This window comes from Peromyscus eremicus, chromosome 11, assembly GCF_949786415.1.
Source record: "Peromyscus eremicus chromosome 11, PerEre_H2_v1, whole genome shotgun sequence".
Lineage (NCBI taxonomy): Eukaryota > Metazoa > Chordata > Mammalia > Rodentia > Cricetidae > Peromyscus > Peromyscus eremicus.
In genome coordinates, this window is record NC_081427.1 from 74,530,273 (window position 1) to 74,548,166 (window position 17,894).

The following is a 17,894-nucleotide window of genomic DNA, read 5'->3' on the forward strand; positions in this document are numbered from 1 at the left end:
CCTCAATTAAATGTTTTCCTTTATAAAAGTTGTTGTGATCATGGTGTCTCTTCACAGCAACAGAAACACTAACTAAGACAAGCAGTTTCAAGAGTGTGGAAGATTTAAAAGCGTATAGATACTGATTTGTATCAGTAACTCAAAGTTTATGAAGGTAAGCATTTGGCAGGGACAGCTGGTAGCTAGTGGCTAGAAGGGAAGCTGAAGAGAAAAAGTCAGACCGCCTACCTGATCAAGAATGCGAACTGCTTCCTCTGAAGACTCACAGTCCGAGAGTTGAAGCAAAGCCTCTGCTTTCAGAAGACAAAGACTCTTCTGATGACGGCTGCCACCTGCCACACCATGATTATCTATGTTCTTCAGTGCTGACAAGATTGAGGACATGAGAATCAAGCTCCAGCATTTCAGTTTGCTTGCTTTTTATGAATGACATACAGCCAGTAAGACAGCTTATAAGATAATGGTGCTTGCCCGGCCTGACAACCTGTCAAATTGTATTCTGACTTTTAAATTCATGGCATGGCATGTACACATGTGTGCACGCACACATACATATATAAATAAATATATAAAAGTTTTTTTAAAAAATTTAAAGAATGACATGGAAATAGAGAGCTGACTCTGTAGTTAAGAACACTGGCTGCCCTTCCAAAAGGCCCAGATTTGATTTCCAGCAGCTTACAACCAGGGGACCCTCTTGCTTTGTTTTGTTTTTGTTTTTTTTGGTTTTGGTTTTGGTTTTTGGTTGTTTTGGTTTTTCAAGACAGGGTTTCTCTATGTAGTTTTGGTGTCTGTCCTGGATCTCGCTCTGTAGACCAGGCTGGCCTCGAACTCACAGAGATCTGCCTGATTTAGCCTCCCGAGTACTGGAATTAAAGGCATGTGACACCACCACCTGGCTTGGGGTCCCCTTCTTCCGGCCTCCACAGCAAGGCAGGAACATGATGCACAGACATACATGTGGGCATTCCCATACACATAACATAAAGTCAATCTTAAAAATTTAATATTTTCTTTTAAACTGCAGATACAGTGAGCAAAATTTCTAGTATATAGTGTTTTATATATATAGATATAGATATAGATATAGATATAGATATAGATATAGATATAGAGAGAGATGAATAATTCAAACATAAATAAAAGTTCTCTCAAATACTTCTAGGAAGATCTGAATTAAAAGTCAAACACATGAATTTAAGATCTCTATCTTCACATGGTATGAATAAAATTGAAGGTGCTTAAGAACAATGGCTACTAGCCCTCTGCATCTCGCAATTTAAGGGCACCGGAGGGGGAAAGAAGTTGGATTAGAATGGACTGTGTGGTTGTTTGAAAGAAAATGACCCCAAAGGGGATGGTACTAATGGGAAGTGTGACCTTGTTGGAGTAGGTGTGGTCTTGTTGGAGAAAGTATGTCACTGTGGAGGTGGCTTTGAGGTCTCATATATGTTCAAGCCACACCCAGTGAGACAGACCACTTCCTGTTGCCTGCAAGATGTAGGACTCTCAGCTTCTTCTCCAGTACCATGTCCGCCTGCACACCACCATGACCCATCGCCATGACCCATCATGATAATAATGGACTAAATCTCAGAATTGTAAGTGAGCTACCCGAATAAAATGTTTTTCTTTGTAAGAGTTGCTATGGTCATGGTGTCTCTTCACAGCAACAGAAACCCTAAGATAGACTGTCTAAGGACACTGGAAAGGGGGAAAAGCTAAATTAGAATGGACTGTCAAATACAGAAGTTTGGCAAGTAACTGGGTCAGGAAGAAAGAATTATCTCTCATCTATATCCATGACATTAAAAATTCATGAAGGTCCTAAACATACCAGAAAGTTCCTTGTTGGAAAGGCAGAACATCTGTCCCTAAGCCCTCACCTTAAAGATAAATATAAGAGCAGACATGCACACAGACTGGGTATTTATTTATCTTCCTGGGTGCAATTTAAATCAACTACAAATTTAAACTGAAAACAAAAGTCCATCATTTTTAAAACAATATTTTTCTCAAGATAGAGAAAAACAAACAGCATTGGTCCCGTTATATACAAACACCAAGTACGTCAAGGATACCTTGGTTGCAAGAAAGGACAGCTTCCTTGGGTCTGTGCATTCTGGTTTGGGCTTCTGCTAGACGACACCAGCCAGCTATGCAAAGAGGGCTTTCTCTCAAGCCTAGGGTGAAGTAATTATAAATACCATGGGTTCTAGGAGTCACCACAGGGCCTCCTGCTCACACGACAAGCACTTTACTGACTGATCTACTTCCCTAGCCCCATGCTGCCCCAGAAATTCTAAACAGGCAAATTAGATTACAGTGCTTCCAGGCTTAGAGCCTTTCATGGGCTCCTGCTGGGTGGGATGCACTGTACTTGATGCTTGTTAACAATGTTTGCAAGGCCATGTTCAGCCTCAATTCCTGTCCCTTCCAGCACCCATATTCCATCCTTAAATCTTACTACCCTGAACAAAAGGTTTCTTCTTAGCTCTGCTACTCCACAAATGCATTCATTGACCTATAATGTTCCTCCTACTCGCCCCATCTACCTTCCTCACTGTATTAGTCACATTTCAGCTTGAACATAGGTTTACCCAAAAAAACACCACACCTGAGTCGATTAAGGTAAACCTCTCTGTTTCTAAGGCTTCCTCAAAGTATCCCTACTGTGTACAAAGGGAAACAATGGGACACATAAAGTTGAACTTTTCCATGGTCTTGAGTTTAAATTCAAATCTATAAGCAGACTCCAGAGTATGTATATTCATTTTCCCTTTACTTTAGTTTATCTCCTTACAGGAAGGCTAAAATAGTAGACTGTATTGACTGAGTAACTACCCCTCTATTAAATACTACACTTTGCACATTACCTTCTGTTAGGTGACTAACAGCATCTTCGTACTTCTTGTCTTGTAAAGCTTTAATGCCTAAGCCAATGAGGCCTGGACCACTTTTTGAATTCATTTCCACTAGCTTACAACAATACCGCTGTCCCTCATCTGTCAAACTCCCTAAAATTAAAAGAAAACATTATTAGCATTCATATATACATATATATGCATATGTATTAATATATATACAAGTACACCGAATTCTTAACATCATACCTATATACATAAATTTCAAAAGCTGCTTCTTACATATTTTACTAAGTCCTGATTTAAGGAAAGAAAAACAAAGCAGCAAATATACAAGATATTATTACTTCATTAACATGTTTAAACACTGGGAGTAAAATCGCTTTACATACATAAATACTCTGAAACTGAATTCATGCTCAAAGGTTTCAAAGGAGAAACTTATTGCTACTAGTCCGTGGGCTGTCACAGAGCCCATGGCTTGCCATGTCTTTTTCCTCCTAGTCATCTCTCAGCAGCATTACCTATTCAGCCATATCAACTTTAGTATTCACATGAAAGAAACAGAGTATCTCATTGGTTCCCTGAGGGCAACAATGCACAGCTAGAGGCCTAGCAGTCAGTGCTGATGGACTTCCCGCCATCCTAGTATCAAAGGATGCTGGGTTAGAATCAGGACACTGAATGAAGACTTTGTTACAATCTTCTTAGGTTTACAAGTTCTGAAATACACTGCATACATTTTTATCAAACTACTCTTGCCTATATAATAATTGGGCTTATGTATTATTTATCCAGTGCTTCAATAATCTTAATTTATTTCAATAAAATAATTTATGTTAGAAAAACATCTACTTTGGTACAGTTCCATTTTCTCCAACCTCAAATCAATCAAATTTTCCAACTTCTAGAAATTCATATGCCCCCCCAAAAAAAGTGAAAAATGTTATTTGTTTATAATTAATGAGGAGCATTCTACACTTCAATAAATTGTTTAATCACACAGGAAAGCTCTGAAGAAGTGATTAAGACAGACAACTTGAAACAATAAGCGTGGGGAATAAATATAATTAATATTTTAAAAGTCTTGCTGTTTTAACATCTATTGTAAAATATATATCCTCAAACTATATATGGAATTACTGATTCAATCACAGATACTAAAAGTAAATTATTTCCATAATGCCAATAACGCATATAAGATGTATACCAATGAATAATCTATAAGTAATGTTATATACTGATTTAGAACTCTAAATTGGCACCAAAAATAAATGAATTCGTAATAGCTAAAAAATTAAAACTTCAGCACTGTATGGCAAAATATGAACCCAAACTGAAGAAATATAACTTTGGTTGGTTGTTGTGTTCCCAGGTATGACTTTCCTCCTGCCAAGACCACCTCACTATTGTCTCTACAAATATGAATTCCAAGAACAGACAGTTCCATAGCTTTAATATCCTCCTTTGTCTACATTGCACATCAACCATCAGAACCACTGAAGGATTCAATTTGTTCAACAGTATGCTGAGCTCACTCCCAGTATCTGCCTCAGTAGTTCTGAGGCAAGGTTTGAGAGTTTGCATTTCTGATGTATTCCCAGGTAATGTTGACGCTACTCATTCAGACAGGTAGAACCACAGATTTGCTACTACCACATGCTAGCTCTACTGTTAGTGTAACAGAATATAGTGCTTCTACTGCCTCTGTAACTAAATGACAACTTCTAGAGAAGTGAGATGACATAGGGTATAGCAGTTGTTAAATAGTACGTTGAGTCTTTGAAAACATAATTCATGACAGACTACTTTTTGCAACACAAACTGCCTTTATCACAAACATGCCTAGGACGACAAAAGGAAAAGGTAGTCCTGAATCTCTCCAAGATAATCCACAGTTAAAGTACCCAAACTACACAGGGATAAACACAGTATGTACAGGTAGCTTCCCAAAGGAGACACTCTTAAAACAAGGTACCTTCCTAATATATTCCCTTTGCTAATATCTGGAAGCACAATTATAAAGACAAAAGACAATTGGCACACGCCTGTAACTTCAGCAGTTGAGACACGAGGTCAGAGGTTCAGGAGTTCAAGGCTAGCCTAGAATACAGGAGACCCTGTCTCAAGAAGAGGGGAAAAACCCCACGTAGCACTTTCTTCACATATGTCCAGAAGGAACTTTGAGAAACTCTGTAGCATTCTCTAAAAGCAGTAACAGAAATCATATCAGTTAATTATAACAACAATTAATGGAAAAAGAGGCCATGAATTGGAAAGAGAGCAAGGTGGGGTTTATGGGAGGATTGGAGGGAGGAGAGAGAAGAGGGGAAATGATTTAATTATATTATAATCTTTAAAAAAAGAAAAAAATAAGTATAGTAAACAATTATAAAAAACAGTTTAAAAATTGTAATTTTTACTTCTCAAAAAGACAGTCCAGATCTAAGGTTGCTAAATATTAAAATTAAAAATATCAAAGTGATGGATACGAAATAACTCTATGGAATTCAGCTTCCTAAATTATATCATAAGAAAATATTTTGTTTTGTTTTGTTTTTAAAATCATTTCTGACATACTGAAGAAACGAATGAACACTACAAATTTTCACTTTTAAATAAACCTAGTTTTGGAGGGAGAAAAAAATAGAATTTGATGGCACTCATTTCTCCATATTCACCTGCATTTTCAAATATTTCTAAGACATAAAACCTTGTTATTTTTCATTGCCAATAACCAAACCTAGAGTTTTGTTCACTCATGCTAAGCAAGTGTTCTATCCTTAGCTACCTCCTGGGCTCAAACACAAAATCATAACCCTTAATGAAGATGTTTTCTGCTTGAATTTGAAGAGCCAAGCCTCCTTGTCCTCTTGAATTTTGGCTACAAGGTAAAATAAATAAAAACAGTTATTTAGCACATACACACAAAAAAAACACCTTTCAACAAATGGCAACTCGGAAAGTTATACTGAAAATGAATCTTGAGCCTCAGCACACAAAGCAAGACCCAGAAGTATGGAATACATTTGTCCTTGGTGGAGAGATAGTGATTCACTGCTGTAAAGCAGCAGATCACATGGATAGAAAGTACTTTGGGGGAGGAAGGGTGTGCTGGCCTTTAGAGACCTTGAAGGTTTCTAGAAGTTCTTAATTCTCAGGATACATAAAGTTTGCCTTAGAATGACAAAAGAGAAATCATGCAGAGCTTTTCACTGTCCTAGAACAAAAACTCTGAGTCTAACTACACATCTGAGCATCTACCCATCCATTCCTATTCACCATGGTACAGACCTACCTCCCAATCAATTCTACACAATACCCATCCCCAAAGGCTCTCCAAGAATACTTTTGTTTTGTTTTGCTGAGACTGAATCTCGTGTAGCCCAGGCTGGCCTCAAACGTGATATGCCCCTGAAGCTGGCTGAGTTCCTGATCCTTCTGCCTCTCCCTTTCAAGGGCTGAGATTATAGGTGTGTACCACTACACTCAGCTTTTAAACCAGTATGTTTTCTTATCAATCAGTATAATCCTTTCACTATGTCATTATTATCCTTCACACACACACACACACACACACACACACACACACACACACACATCACCACACATACACCACACACACACCACACCACACAAACACCACACACGCACACACACACACACCACCATACCACACACACACAACACACATACACACACCACCACACCACACACTGCACGCGTGTGCACACACAACCCCTACACCACACCACACACACACACACACACACACACACACACACCACACAGACCGCACACACACATACACACCACACGCAAATACACACCATACACACACCACACAGACTGCACACACACATACACACCACACGCAAATAAACACCATACACACACCACACACACTGTAAGATAAAGCCAGGGCCTCCTGCTCTCATCTGCTACATCCCAGTCCAACTTTTATGTATTGTTTCTTAACGCCTACAGGATGATACTGGGTTTTCTTTAACAGTTTTTTGCAACATTTCATTTATGTTTCTGTTCTCTCCAGCTTTCTCTAGAGCAGAATCTAGGTAAGATCTCAAATCCATTTTACCGCAAACCTCAAGGAATGCTAGATATATTATGCTATGTTTGAAAGCATCTTGTTTTTTCACACTGATTGAGAAAGGAATGGTCTCTTTACTAGATTTATGTACAAAACTCTGCAGATGGAGTTGATTCCATTTCTTCCTGCTATTTTATAGGCATTCTGGAATACCAGGGTCATGTTTATCCCAAGACAAATGAACAAACAAACAAAAACAGATTAAAGGCAAATTCACACTTATGAGAAAGCATTCAGTCAGTTTTCCAAAAGAAATGTCCAAATACTCACCTCCACCATTTAGTATATGAGCAGACTAAGGAGGAAATGGTGCAGACCACTAACAGCTAAACAGAACTGGAGAGAGAGTAACCACCAGTCACTAATTCTAAACAGAACTGGAGAGAGAGTAACCACCAGTCACTAACTCTCAACCACAACTCTAACAGCCACAAAGCCTATATCTATCACATCTTTAATCACACACTGGGTCTTACGATAAAATCTGAAGAAACTGGATGATTTTGAAATAAGGCTTCCTATCAGATGAAAAACAAAAACATATATCTCCTTGTGTCAACAGTCTCCTTATGGACCTCATTTTCCAAGGCTTTAATACAGCATTTGTCATGTCCAGTCGACCCTTCTTGAAGTGGTCCAGAGACACCACAGCAATCCTTCTCCTGCCCCTGTCACATAACTCACTTCCTCTGCCTTCTGTCTTGAAACGGTCCAAACAGGAGACATCACTGTAATCTTCTCCTGCTTCTCTTGCTGCCCCTGTCACGTGACTCACTTCCTCTGCCTTCTGTCTTGAAACGGTCCAAAGAGGAGACATCACTGTAATCTTCTCCTGCTTCTCTTGCTGCCCTGCCCCTATCACGTGACTTGTTTCCTCTGCTTTTCCCATGAACAGTAAAGCCCTAGATTACTTTTCTTCTTAAGCTTCTAAACTTCCTCAACTTCCTCCATCATTATTTCAGTTCAATTACTTTTATTTAAAAAAAAAAAGCCTTAATATTAGTTTTCTTAATCATAAAATCAGTTACTCAGTCTATCATGACAGTCCCCAACAGACTTCTTTCTGAAATACTCTTTCCTGTCTTCACATCGGGGCCCACACCTATCCCTTTCCTGGTCCTCATTCTTTTCCTCCTCTTCTCAAGCCACAAGCAGCCATCCTCAGCCTTTTGGCCCTTGGTCTTCTGTGATGCTAATCACTCCACCTTGGAAATACAAACGATTTCCAAACTACATGCTTAGTTTTAGTTTGCAGATTCCCATTTACAATTGATGGGCTTTGGCTAATTTAATAGTTCCTTTCAAATGTACTTTTCACATAAACCATCATTTTTTTTTCTATACTGGGCTAACTTTTCAGAAGAACTAAAATTTGAAAATAATTTTGCCCTTCCCTTTAAGAAGCTGAAGGCATTTTTTTCCATTCATCTGCTCCTTCCTATCACGACCACTATATTCCAAGTTCATTTACTCATTCTTAGTATCACTCTAGTCTACTTTAGTCCATCATAAACATTTAGTTTAAGCACTTGTATTTCATAAAGTAATTCACTCTGATACTTTTGGTAATTTTCGTGATAGTTAAAACTATTCTCTTTGAAAAAAAGAAAAAGATCTTACTTACTAGTGGAAATGCTGAGACTAAAAGTAAGAGCTCTGACTCATACAGAGCAGGAAACTTAAGGAGTGATGAAGGAGACGGGATGGGCAGAGTGGAGACAGGTGCGATGGTCAGAGCCTACCAGGAATTCTCCCTCAGTTCTCTAGAACTGTATTTTTCTACTATGACAAATGTGAGTCATTCACACAAAATGTTCCACGAATTTATCCATTTTGCAACCAAGTGAGAAAGATTCACTGTGCTAGGAAAGTTCTATGACAATCCAGTCCCCAGAAGGCTACTGCAGGTACTATTTCCAGCTCAGTTTCCTCACTGAGTTCCGTGAACTTGTTTATCTCCGATGAATAAAAGCCTGTGTGGAAGTGTATCCCAGTCATCATAAAGCACTCTATTCAGCACAAACACTGACAAGGACAGAGGGTGCCATGAAAAACCATGGTGGTCAGTCTGCACAAATACCTGCCTAGGTCACAAACATACACACTTCAGATGTGCCAACTCCTAATGACCCAGCTGTTAACAACCATCTCTCTTCAAAGTACTATCAAAGTACACAAAAAAGCAAGAGCGTGTCACACACACCAAGACACACTCTCCAACCTGAATTTAATCTAGTTCACTTACAGACTAACAGTTCACAATACTGAAAAATTTTTAAAAAATGGACCATCACTATGACATTAATCAATATCAACACTATGAAGCTCAATGTTTCCTTTTCATAGCACTCAAGACTTGTGTAATATAATCCAACCTATTCAGTCAAAAGGTCCAATTACTCCTTCTACTGTATCAAACAAATCTATTTTACTATTGCAGTTAAAAAGGAGGGGCTGTGTCTAGCGCCACAACTCTACACTTGCCACCTGGACTACTAGACCTGCTGCATCTAATGTCAGAGAAAGTTCAAGACATCCTTCAAGTCTCGCCACCAAAAGGACTTCACAGAATTTTTAAAAGTAAAAATAAATAATAAAAAAAAGAATTTCATTGATGAACCAATAAGTCCTGTATCACTCTACTCTCCTATACTTCTCAGACTTTCTATAAATAGCAATACTACACAACTGTATTTCTTTGATGTCTAGAAACACGAATATAACATTTTATACATAGTAAGCACTAAAGTAGTGCTTAACTGATTGCAACATCACTCTCATATAATCATACACCTCTGGAAAGCAATATAAAAAAATTACCTGTCTCAATCAAGTACAAACAAATCACTTCTAGTGGATACTGTACGGTGGGATAGATATTTATCATCCCTTCACAAGCCTTCTTCAACCTTGTAGTCTCATGAGGAAACTTGAAAATATAAAAGCATAATAAAGTAAATTCCAACAGCAATAAAACATACTGATGAACATTCTCATAACTAGAAATACATAAATGTCACTTACTTTAGATAAGCATTGAATGAAATGCCTATAAAGTACTTGGTGATCTTCACTGGGAATACTATCTGCTAAGTCCAGTGCATTCTCAAATGCAGTTAAAAGCTGAAACAAACCAAAACGCTATTATGTAGCATGCTAAATAAAAAATGTGACAAGTGCTATACTGTATTAAGACTCCTTTATAAGCTGGGCAGTGGTAGTGCATGTCCTTAATCCCAGCACTCAGGAGGCTGAGATAGGTAGATCTCTGTGAGTTCAAAGGCAGCCTGGTCTGCAAAGTGAGTTCTAGGGCAGCCAGGGCTAAAGACGCCATTATAAAAACTAAACTTTCAACTTATGCCTGGCACTCACGATTCTCCTGTTTGTTTGGTGAGATTTGTAAGGCAGGGAGTCTCACTCTGTAACCCAAGCCAGCCTTAATCCTGTGGAAATCCTCTTGCCTCAGCCTCCCAACTACAGGCATTACAGATGGAGCCACCATAACTGCTTGGTCCTGACAATCTGAGTGAGGGAACAGAATGTCTATGTGAGTTTTAAAATACATTCTAACTCTGACTGGCCAACAGACTATGCTAAACTAGAAAGTCACAACTATAAATTTAAAACATTAGCTTAATAAAGCATTTTTCCCTTCGCTACAAAGCAATCAGCTAGAACATTATCTTATACGGCAATATAATATCACAAGCACATTCTTTGGAAAATCTCCAAGAGTAGGAAAACTTTAAAGAAAAATTATGAAGTAGGGTTATACTTGGTAAAAAATAGAGAAGCATAACGAAACCACTTCTCTTAATACAGTATTAACTAACTTTGAAGAAAATCTTGAACAAAAGCCTTATAAATGTCTTGCGCAAGAACAGTACGAGGCAAGCACTTCAAAGCACATGATACCCTCCATTTCATTATGTAAGCGGCACATTTTCAAGGGTATATTTATGACCTGATAAAATCCCTTATATAGTCACCTGTCTTATTGCTGTGACCAAATATCTGATGAGAAGCAACTTAAGAGACGAGACGAAGGTTTTATTATGGCTCAGTTTGAGGGTACAGTCCACTGTGGCAGGAAGCAGGGTTCACAACTGTCATGGCAGTAGTAAGAAGCTATGTGCTCACATCTGAGCAGATCAGGATGCGGTGAGGAGGGGAGGCCAACATTTCTTTTTCTCCTTTTTATTTGGTCCAAGACCCCAGCTCATGGGATGGTGTCACTCAAATACTGACAGGTCTCCCAACCCCAATCACCCCCAGTAAATCTACTAGAAAACACTCACAGTCACACCCCTCAGTGTTTCTTAATCCAATCAAGTTGACAAAATTAGTCATCACAACCAACCCTACTATCTCATCACTAAAATCTCTTTGGTAATTATAAAGACGATAAAAATAAGCAACATTTCACTGTTCTGATACAGGTAATCACCTCACAATAAAGGAAATTTAACCTAAAATAATCTAACATAATTAGCTTTTTCAAATAATAAATCAAGTATTCTAAATGGAAAATAAGTGACAATTTTTTTCTGAACACTCATTATTTAAACTTCACCTCTTATCATTTTATTTATCCGTTTAATACCTAGAAATAAATTCTTAAAAGTATATTATTAAGAACTAAGAAAAAGAAGCAGTAGAGAGGGGAACAGCAATACACAGGTGATGTGAAGGGGGAAATGAAAAAGCAGGGCAGGCTTTAATTAGGCAATGGAAAAGGAGGTAAATACAGAGGAGGCAGAGGGGGATCAAATTTCTTTTATTTATCCAAAATTACATATAGTACATATAAGTGTATATACATACACAGTTTTAATGAAGGTAAGCCACTTGGGCTGAAAATGCTCCCCTCAAGAGCCATGGACTACCTGATAAAAACCCCAACACCTGGCAAGACAAACTCCCTCTCAGGGTGGCAATACAGGATGCTGCTACTGTCCTTGGTCACCTCGGGGAAGCTGAAGGAAGGTCCCTACTGCTGAAGACACTGTTCACTTTGGACAGGGGACTCGGAAGAGCAGAGCTGGATCTGAGTTGAAAGCATCTTCCCCAAATGGGAATTCACAGCCCTGGAAGCTGCCAAGGGAGAGAGTCAAGCACCAGCTCCACCCAGCCATGAAGCCTAGGAACTACAGCAGTGACGGGCCTGCCAAGACATCCTGAAGATGCAATGGTGGCACTGGTACCCAGTGATAACCAACGTTTACCTAACTGGAGGGAAAAGAAATGCAGCCCACTCCTCAAGCTAGTGATCCATGGCACTCAGAGAAAACCACACTACTAAACCAGCACAATTCCTAGCTGCACCCTAAGTACGTATCTGCGAATAGTATCGTACCTAACCCTCGCTGAAGAAGCTTCTATTTAGCATTACAGAAAACAACAAGTCAAGACGCAAAGAACAACTAATCATGGGTGCCCAGCTTGGACAGATATATCTTTTAACTCCTGCACCCAAGGCTCAGAGAACATTCCAGAAGTGGAGACAGAAAGATTTTAAGAGCCAGGGGACTAGGAAATTGCTGTGAAATTGTGCCTTATAGAAACTACAGGGCAGCACATCTATGGTACCTCCATAACAAGGCTACTGAAAACACACCTGAACGAGGACAACACCAAAGGACACGTTAACATGGACGGGGAACCTCATGAGCCCCCAGCTAGACAAACAGCTACTGGCAACTAAGGAACACCGAGAGCAAGAGTGCTCCTCCCCCAGGGAGGTGCTCCCTAATTGGTTATTCAATACCAAGTGGTCAGCCCTGGAATCATATACATGCAAGCAACACTGAATGGACTCAGATATCTATATGAATTAATATATTCATGCATATATATATATAATGTATGTATAATGATAACAATTAAAGAAAAAGAGGCTAGAAATTTCAGAGAAAGTGGGGTGGTGGTGGCATGGAGGAGCTAGAGGAAAGAAAGGAAAAGGAGGGAAATGTAATTATATTTTAATTTAAAAAAAAAGACTAAGAAAAGTACAGAAAGTAAGGAGAAAGGGTAGAAAGATGGCTGAATATGATCAATGAATGCTTTATGTACGAATGCCATAAATAAGCATGGTTAATACATGTTTATAAAAAATTATTAGGTACTGTGACACACTTCTGTAATCCTCAGTATGCAGGAGACTGAGGCAGGAGGATCAAGAACTGATGTCCAGGGGAGGCCTGCCCCTCTCAGAGTGAATACAGAGGAAGGAGTGGACTGGAGGGGACAGGTGGGGAGGGGAAAGGAGGGGAGGATGCAGTCGGGATGTTAAATAAATAGATAATGAATGAATGAATGAATGAAAAAGAATTCTAAGCCAGCCTGGGCTGCATAATAAGATCCTATCTCAAAATCAAAAACAAAACAAAGAAGCAAACAACAAAAATGTGTGCGTGTGCATGTGCGTGTGCGTGTGTGTATGTTCACTGGGGGCTGGGAATGGCTCGGTATTCAGTATGGTCCTAGAACATGCAAGGCACTAGACTCAACTGTCAGCAGAGAAAGAAAAAAGGGGAAGTGGAGACAGGAGAAAGAAAAGATGAAATCATAAAGGAAGAGAAGGACCAAGGGAAGGATGAAAGGAGAAGGAAATGAAAGGTTCAGCGTTCACTGCACTGACACACGGTACTTCCTGTTATGAATATAAAACTGGGCACACACAGCACTCACTGCACTGACACACGGTACTTCCTGTTATGAATATAAAACTGAGCACACACAGCGTTCACTGCACTGACACACAGTATTTCCCATGCTATGAATATAAAACTGAGCACACACAGCGTTCACTGTACTGACACACGATACTTCTGTTATGAATATAAAACTGGGCACACACAGCACTCACTGCACTGACATACGGTACTTTCCTGTGTTACTTCATTATGCCTCCATTTTCTAATTCAATTAAGCATCGATTTTCATGATGTAAACCATGAGGAATAAACAAGCTGATACCATCTGCTGGGTTTCATTATCCTGGTCCTCTATATTCTCAGCTAGCAACTCAGTCAGTTTTCTCCACAGCTCATAAAGCTCTTGCTTGTCGGCTCCGTCTTCTCGCCGTGTCTTTATCAATTTATACCATGTCCGAGCCACCTATTGAAAAGGAGATTTAAACAGCTATGTTAACTTAAACTTAAAATGTTTAACCTAAAAACCAAAATTATTTCCCCCATTAACATGTAATAATAGCAAAAGTACAATATTCCATTCCAGAGGAATTCCAACAAAAAAATAAGTTGATTAGGCAAATTTCCAGAGCCCTTCTATCAGTAATACTGCTGAGACATAAGAAAGATAACTACATCCTCAACTCCCACAATTTAGAAAGTAACGAAATGGCTCACTAAGCTCCACAGCCACACTACTTAGTAAACTTAAACTAGTTTCAAAGTTTAGAACTTAGGATATCCTACATTTGAATTGTAAATCACAGTTCCCAAAACACTGTGATTCACTTGTCAAAATTTTTGCTATCATAGTATCTTAATTTTTAACTTGTATTAAGCAAGATGAAAGCCTTTTTCTAATAACACTGTCACGGAGAGTCCCTTAGAAGTCACTGACCAACCTCTAGCTGTCTCTTTTCCTGGTGATGCAGACCCACAAGCTTCTTACAGACATCACACCACTTCTGTTTGTCAACACTGAGGTTAAAGAGAAGAAAAGGAATTTTAATCTGATAGCAGAAACAACTAAAGACTTAAAATCCGCAAACATCTTTCATTATCTTGGCCATAAATTTTAAAATTCCAAAATGAGTCAATCATCAAATAATCTTTTCAGTCTAATTCAATCACAAGAAATTTATGATAAATTTCTGAAAGAAAATTGCTTCTAAATTCTCAGTAAATGTTACCAGTCCTTCCACCTCTGTGATGGCTATTCTTGGTTATCAACTTGACTATATCTGAAATGAACTAAAACTAAGCTGCTGGGCACAGCTGGAAGGGACTTTTCTTGACTGAATCATCTGAGGTGGGAAGACCCACGCTAAAATCTGTGCTAAAAGCCTACGTAGAGGACAGAGGAAAGGGAGCTAGCTCTTCGCCTGCCTGCCCTCACTCTGGCAAGGCCATTCCTTAGAGCCTACTTCTTTGGGATTCCTGAGTTTACCTAAGACCATCTGGGACATCCAGCCTCATGGACAGAACTATTATTGGATTCATGGACCTTCCACTGTTGGAATAGTCCAACCACACCCTGTAAGCCATTCTAATAAATCCCATTTATATATATATGTAGATTCATCTTATCCGTTTCTAGAGAATCCTAACACAAGTTCTATATAATTTCTTTCATTTTTTTTTTCTTTTTGATTTTTTGACACAGGATTTTTCTGTGTAGTCCTGGCTGTCCTGGAACTCGCTCTGTAGACCAGGCTGACCTTGAAACACACAGAGATCCATCTGCCTGCCTCTGCCTCCCAAGTGCTGGGATTAAAGGCATGCGCCACCACTGCTCGGCTCTATATAATTTCTAACCACTCAATTCTAAGCCAGGTTTGTAAAGAAACTAGCCTTTCCCCACATATTCCTTACCTTTCATAGAGATCCAACAGCTTTTGGTAAACACCAGGTAAATCCCCCTTAGCATTTTCATGATTACACTTCTCATACAAACTCGCTAGCCCCTAGAAAAGAAGCAGTGGTGATTATTCTTAGCAAAATCTCTCTTGTCTCCACATTTATTTATTATGTGAAATAATGTACTAACATCTAAAAATTACCATACTTTACAGATGAAATATGTGTAGAATTTCCCTCCAAGAAAAGTGAAGGTAAGAGGGAACCTTTAAAGTCTTCTACTTAAAAATAACCCATGTAGGTAGGAAGTTAAATAATGATAAACAGTATTTTTGGCACCTAAAATTAACTTTTAGATTTAGAAAATTTAATTTTTTTCACGAGACAGTTTAAATACTTATTTTAACACTGGAGTCTACACTTTGAAAAATGAAGAACCAATGCTTTTCCCAGAGTATAAGAAATAGAACGCGTCTCCATACCTGCCAAGCAAGTAGCTGTTCTGGCTCCAGCTCAGCAGCTTTCTTATAGGCGCCCTGGGCCTGGTCGGGCTGTTCCAATTCAGCTGCGGCAACACCAATGAAAACCCAGGCATTATAGTTATTTTTCTCTTGTTTTAACACTGTCTGATTTAAAAAAAAAAAAAAGAATAAGTTATTACATTTTTAGAAACTACTGAACAAACAGCAAAGCAATAATTAGGACACTGGATAGGCCACCAACCACAGAATGGTACCTAGGCAGGTACAGTGAATGAAAGACTATGAAGTTTAAAACTGAGGTACCTTTCAATAAAGTGCCCAAGGGATCTTGATGGCTACGTAAAATGCCTCCTCACTCCCACCCCATGAGAATGCTGGGAAGAAAAGAACAGTAATTCCCAGCCCCATTCCTGTCTCCATATCACTTCATCCAACTCCAACATTTTCTTTTCCACAATAATATTTTCCCGTATTAAAGATGGACTCTTTGTGGCACTTCTAGGTAAATTCATCCTAATGTAACTATACCAAACAAATAAACAATGATACCTGTCATCTAGAACAAAATTATACACAGAGATATTTCTTTCAGAAATAAGAGTACTTACTAAAGTAAAGCAAATAACTTAAAGCGAGATTAATAAATTCTAGGGAAAGAAAAAAATAGGAGCTAAAATAAAATCAGGCTCTCAAGGTTCTGCATCTTCTAGGGAAAATCACATTTCCATGAGTTGAACCTCTCCACTAACTAGGCTTATGTGCCTCCACACACACTTCCAGCAACCTGTCACCAGTGTACTGTACAAGCTGCACTCTACCCAATAAGGATGCCTTCTACAAAACTTAGCAATGAGGTAACTGCCAAAGTTAAACTCCAATACTAGGGGCTTGTTCTGCTTATGTTCCAAACACCAGGTACGATGGCTGGCACATCACTGCTTATCAAAGACACAAGCTCCATGTCAACCACCAGTCTGTAACTACTGTCTCACTAGTGATCCATGTTTCAGAATCTGAGATACGTTTTTAAAGAAATAATCACACACAATGAAATGTGGTGAAAATAGAGAGAAGATTCTAGGAGAACACAAAGAAAAAAGTACCTAACTATGTACATAAACGGGAGCCAGCTTCCCCAAAGAAATGCTTATCCCATGCTGTAGAGCTCCACTGGACAGAACAGCAACTAGGTAGCTTTTCTTTACTCTCAACAAATCCTGGGTTACTACAGAAAAGATATACCTTCCATGTGTTGTTCTCCATTTACAGTCTACAGATGAATGTTGCTGTTATAAATTATGAGCTACTTGGTGAAATTCATGTCAAAATTTTGCAAAATGTCCACAGAAAGATACACATGTGAAAGGGAAAAATCAGTAGCCATCTTGAGAGACGCTCCCCACCCTCCTCTAAAGGTATTTGCTGACCAGCAGTTTTAGAACTGACCAGAAGTTGAACTCATGGGAAGATAAGGCTGAAACAATAAATCTACATACCCTGGGTTCAGCAGGAGCAGGACATAGGGGGTAAAAAATTTATGTCTCTGTAGATACCCTGAATCCTGTTAGCCATCAGTAACCTCATGCTTATAGTTCAGCCAGCAACTTCAAAGAACTACCTCACCCCTAGCCCCCTTGTCCAATCCCAAGCTGCATGTAAACCTTTCCTATATCAACCCATTCAAATGAGTGCTCAGGCCGTCCTCCTCCACGCGCTGTGTTGGATGTTGGATGCAGACTAAGCCCCAGACTTGCTTTGTTATTAAAAACCTCTGTGTGCTCACATCAGATATCGGCTCTGTGGTGGTCTTGCTTGGGGGTCTTGCAACATGCTAAGTAATGTAACAGAAATATGGGCTAGTAAAATGGCTCAGTGGGCCACCCAGGAAATT

General features: G+C 39.0%; 1 protein-coding gene across 1 annotated transcript in view; it reads right to left on the reverse strand.

Moving 5' to 3' along the window:
• The window catches only part of Skic3 (SKI3 subunit of superkiller complex), a 107,405-nt gene that overhangs the window by 74,972 nt on the left and 14,539 nt on the right, over window positions 1–17,894 (reverse strand). The window contains exons 4-12 of the mRNA XM_059276585.1: window positions 16,004–16,147; window positions 15,537–15,628; window positions 14,567–14,642; window positions 13,951–14,091; window positions 9,997–10,095; window positions 9,793–9,901; window positions 2,877–3,017; window positions 2,082–2,183; window positions 229–365 (exon numbers count right to left, since the gene is read on the reverse strand). Coding sequence (XP_059132568.1) covers window positions 229–365; window positions 2,082–2,183; window positions 2,877–3,017; window positions 9,793–9,901; window positions 9,997–10,095; window positions 13,951–14,091; window positions 14,567–14,642; window positions 15,537–15,628; window positions 16,004–16,147 — 1,041 coding nt within the window. The remainder of the gene's footprint in view (window positions 1–228; window positions 366–2,081; window positions 2,184–2,876; window positions 3,018–9,792; window positions 9,902–9,996; window positions 10,096–13,950; window positions 14,092–14,566; window positions 14,643–15,536; window positions 15,629–16,003; window positions 16,148–17,894) is intronic.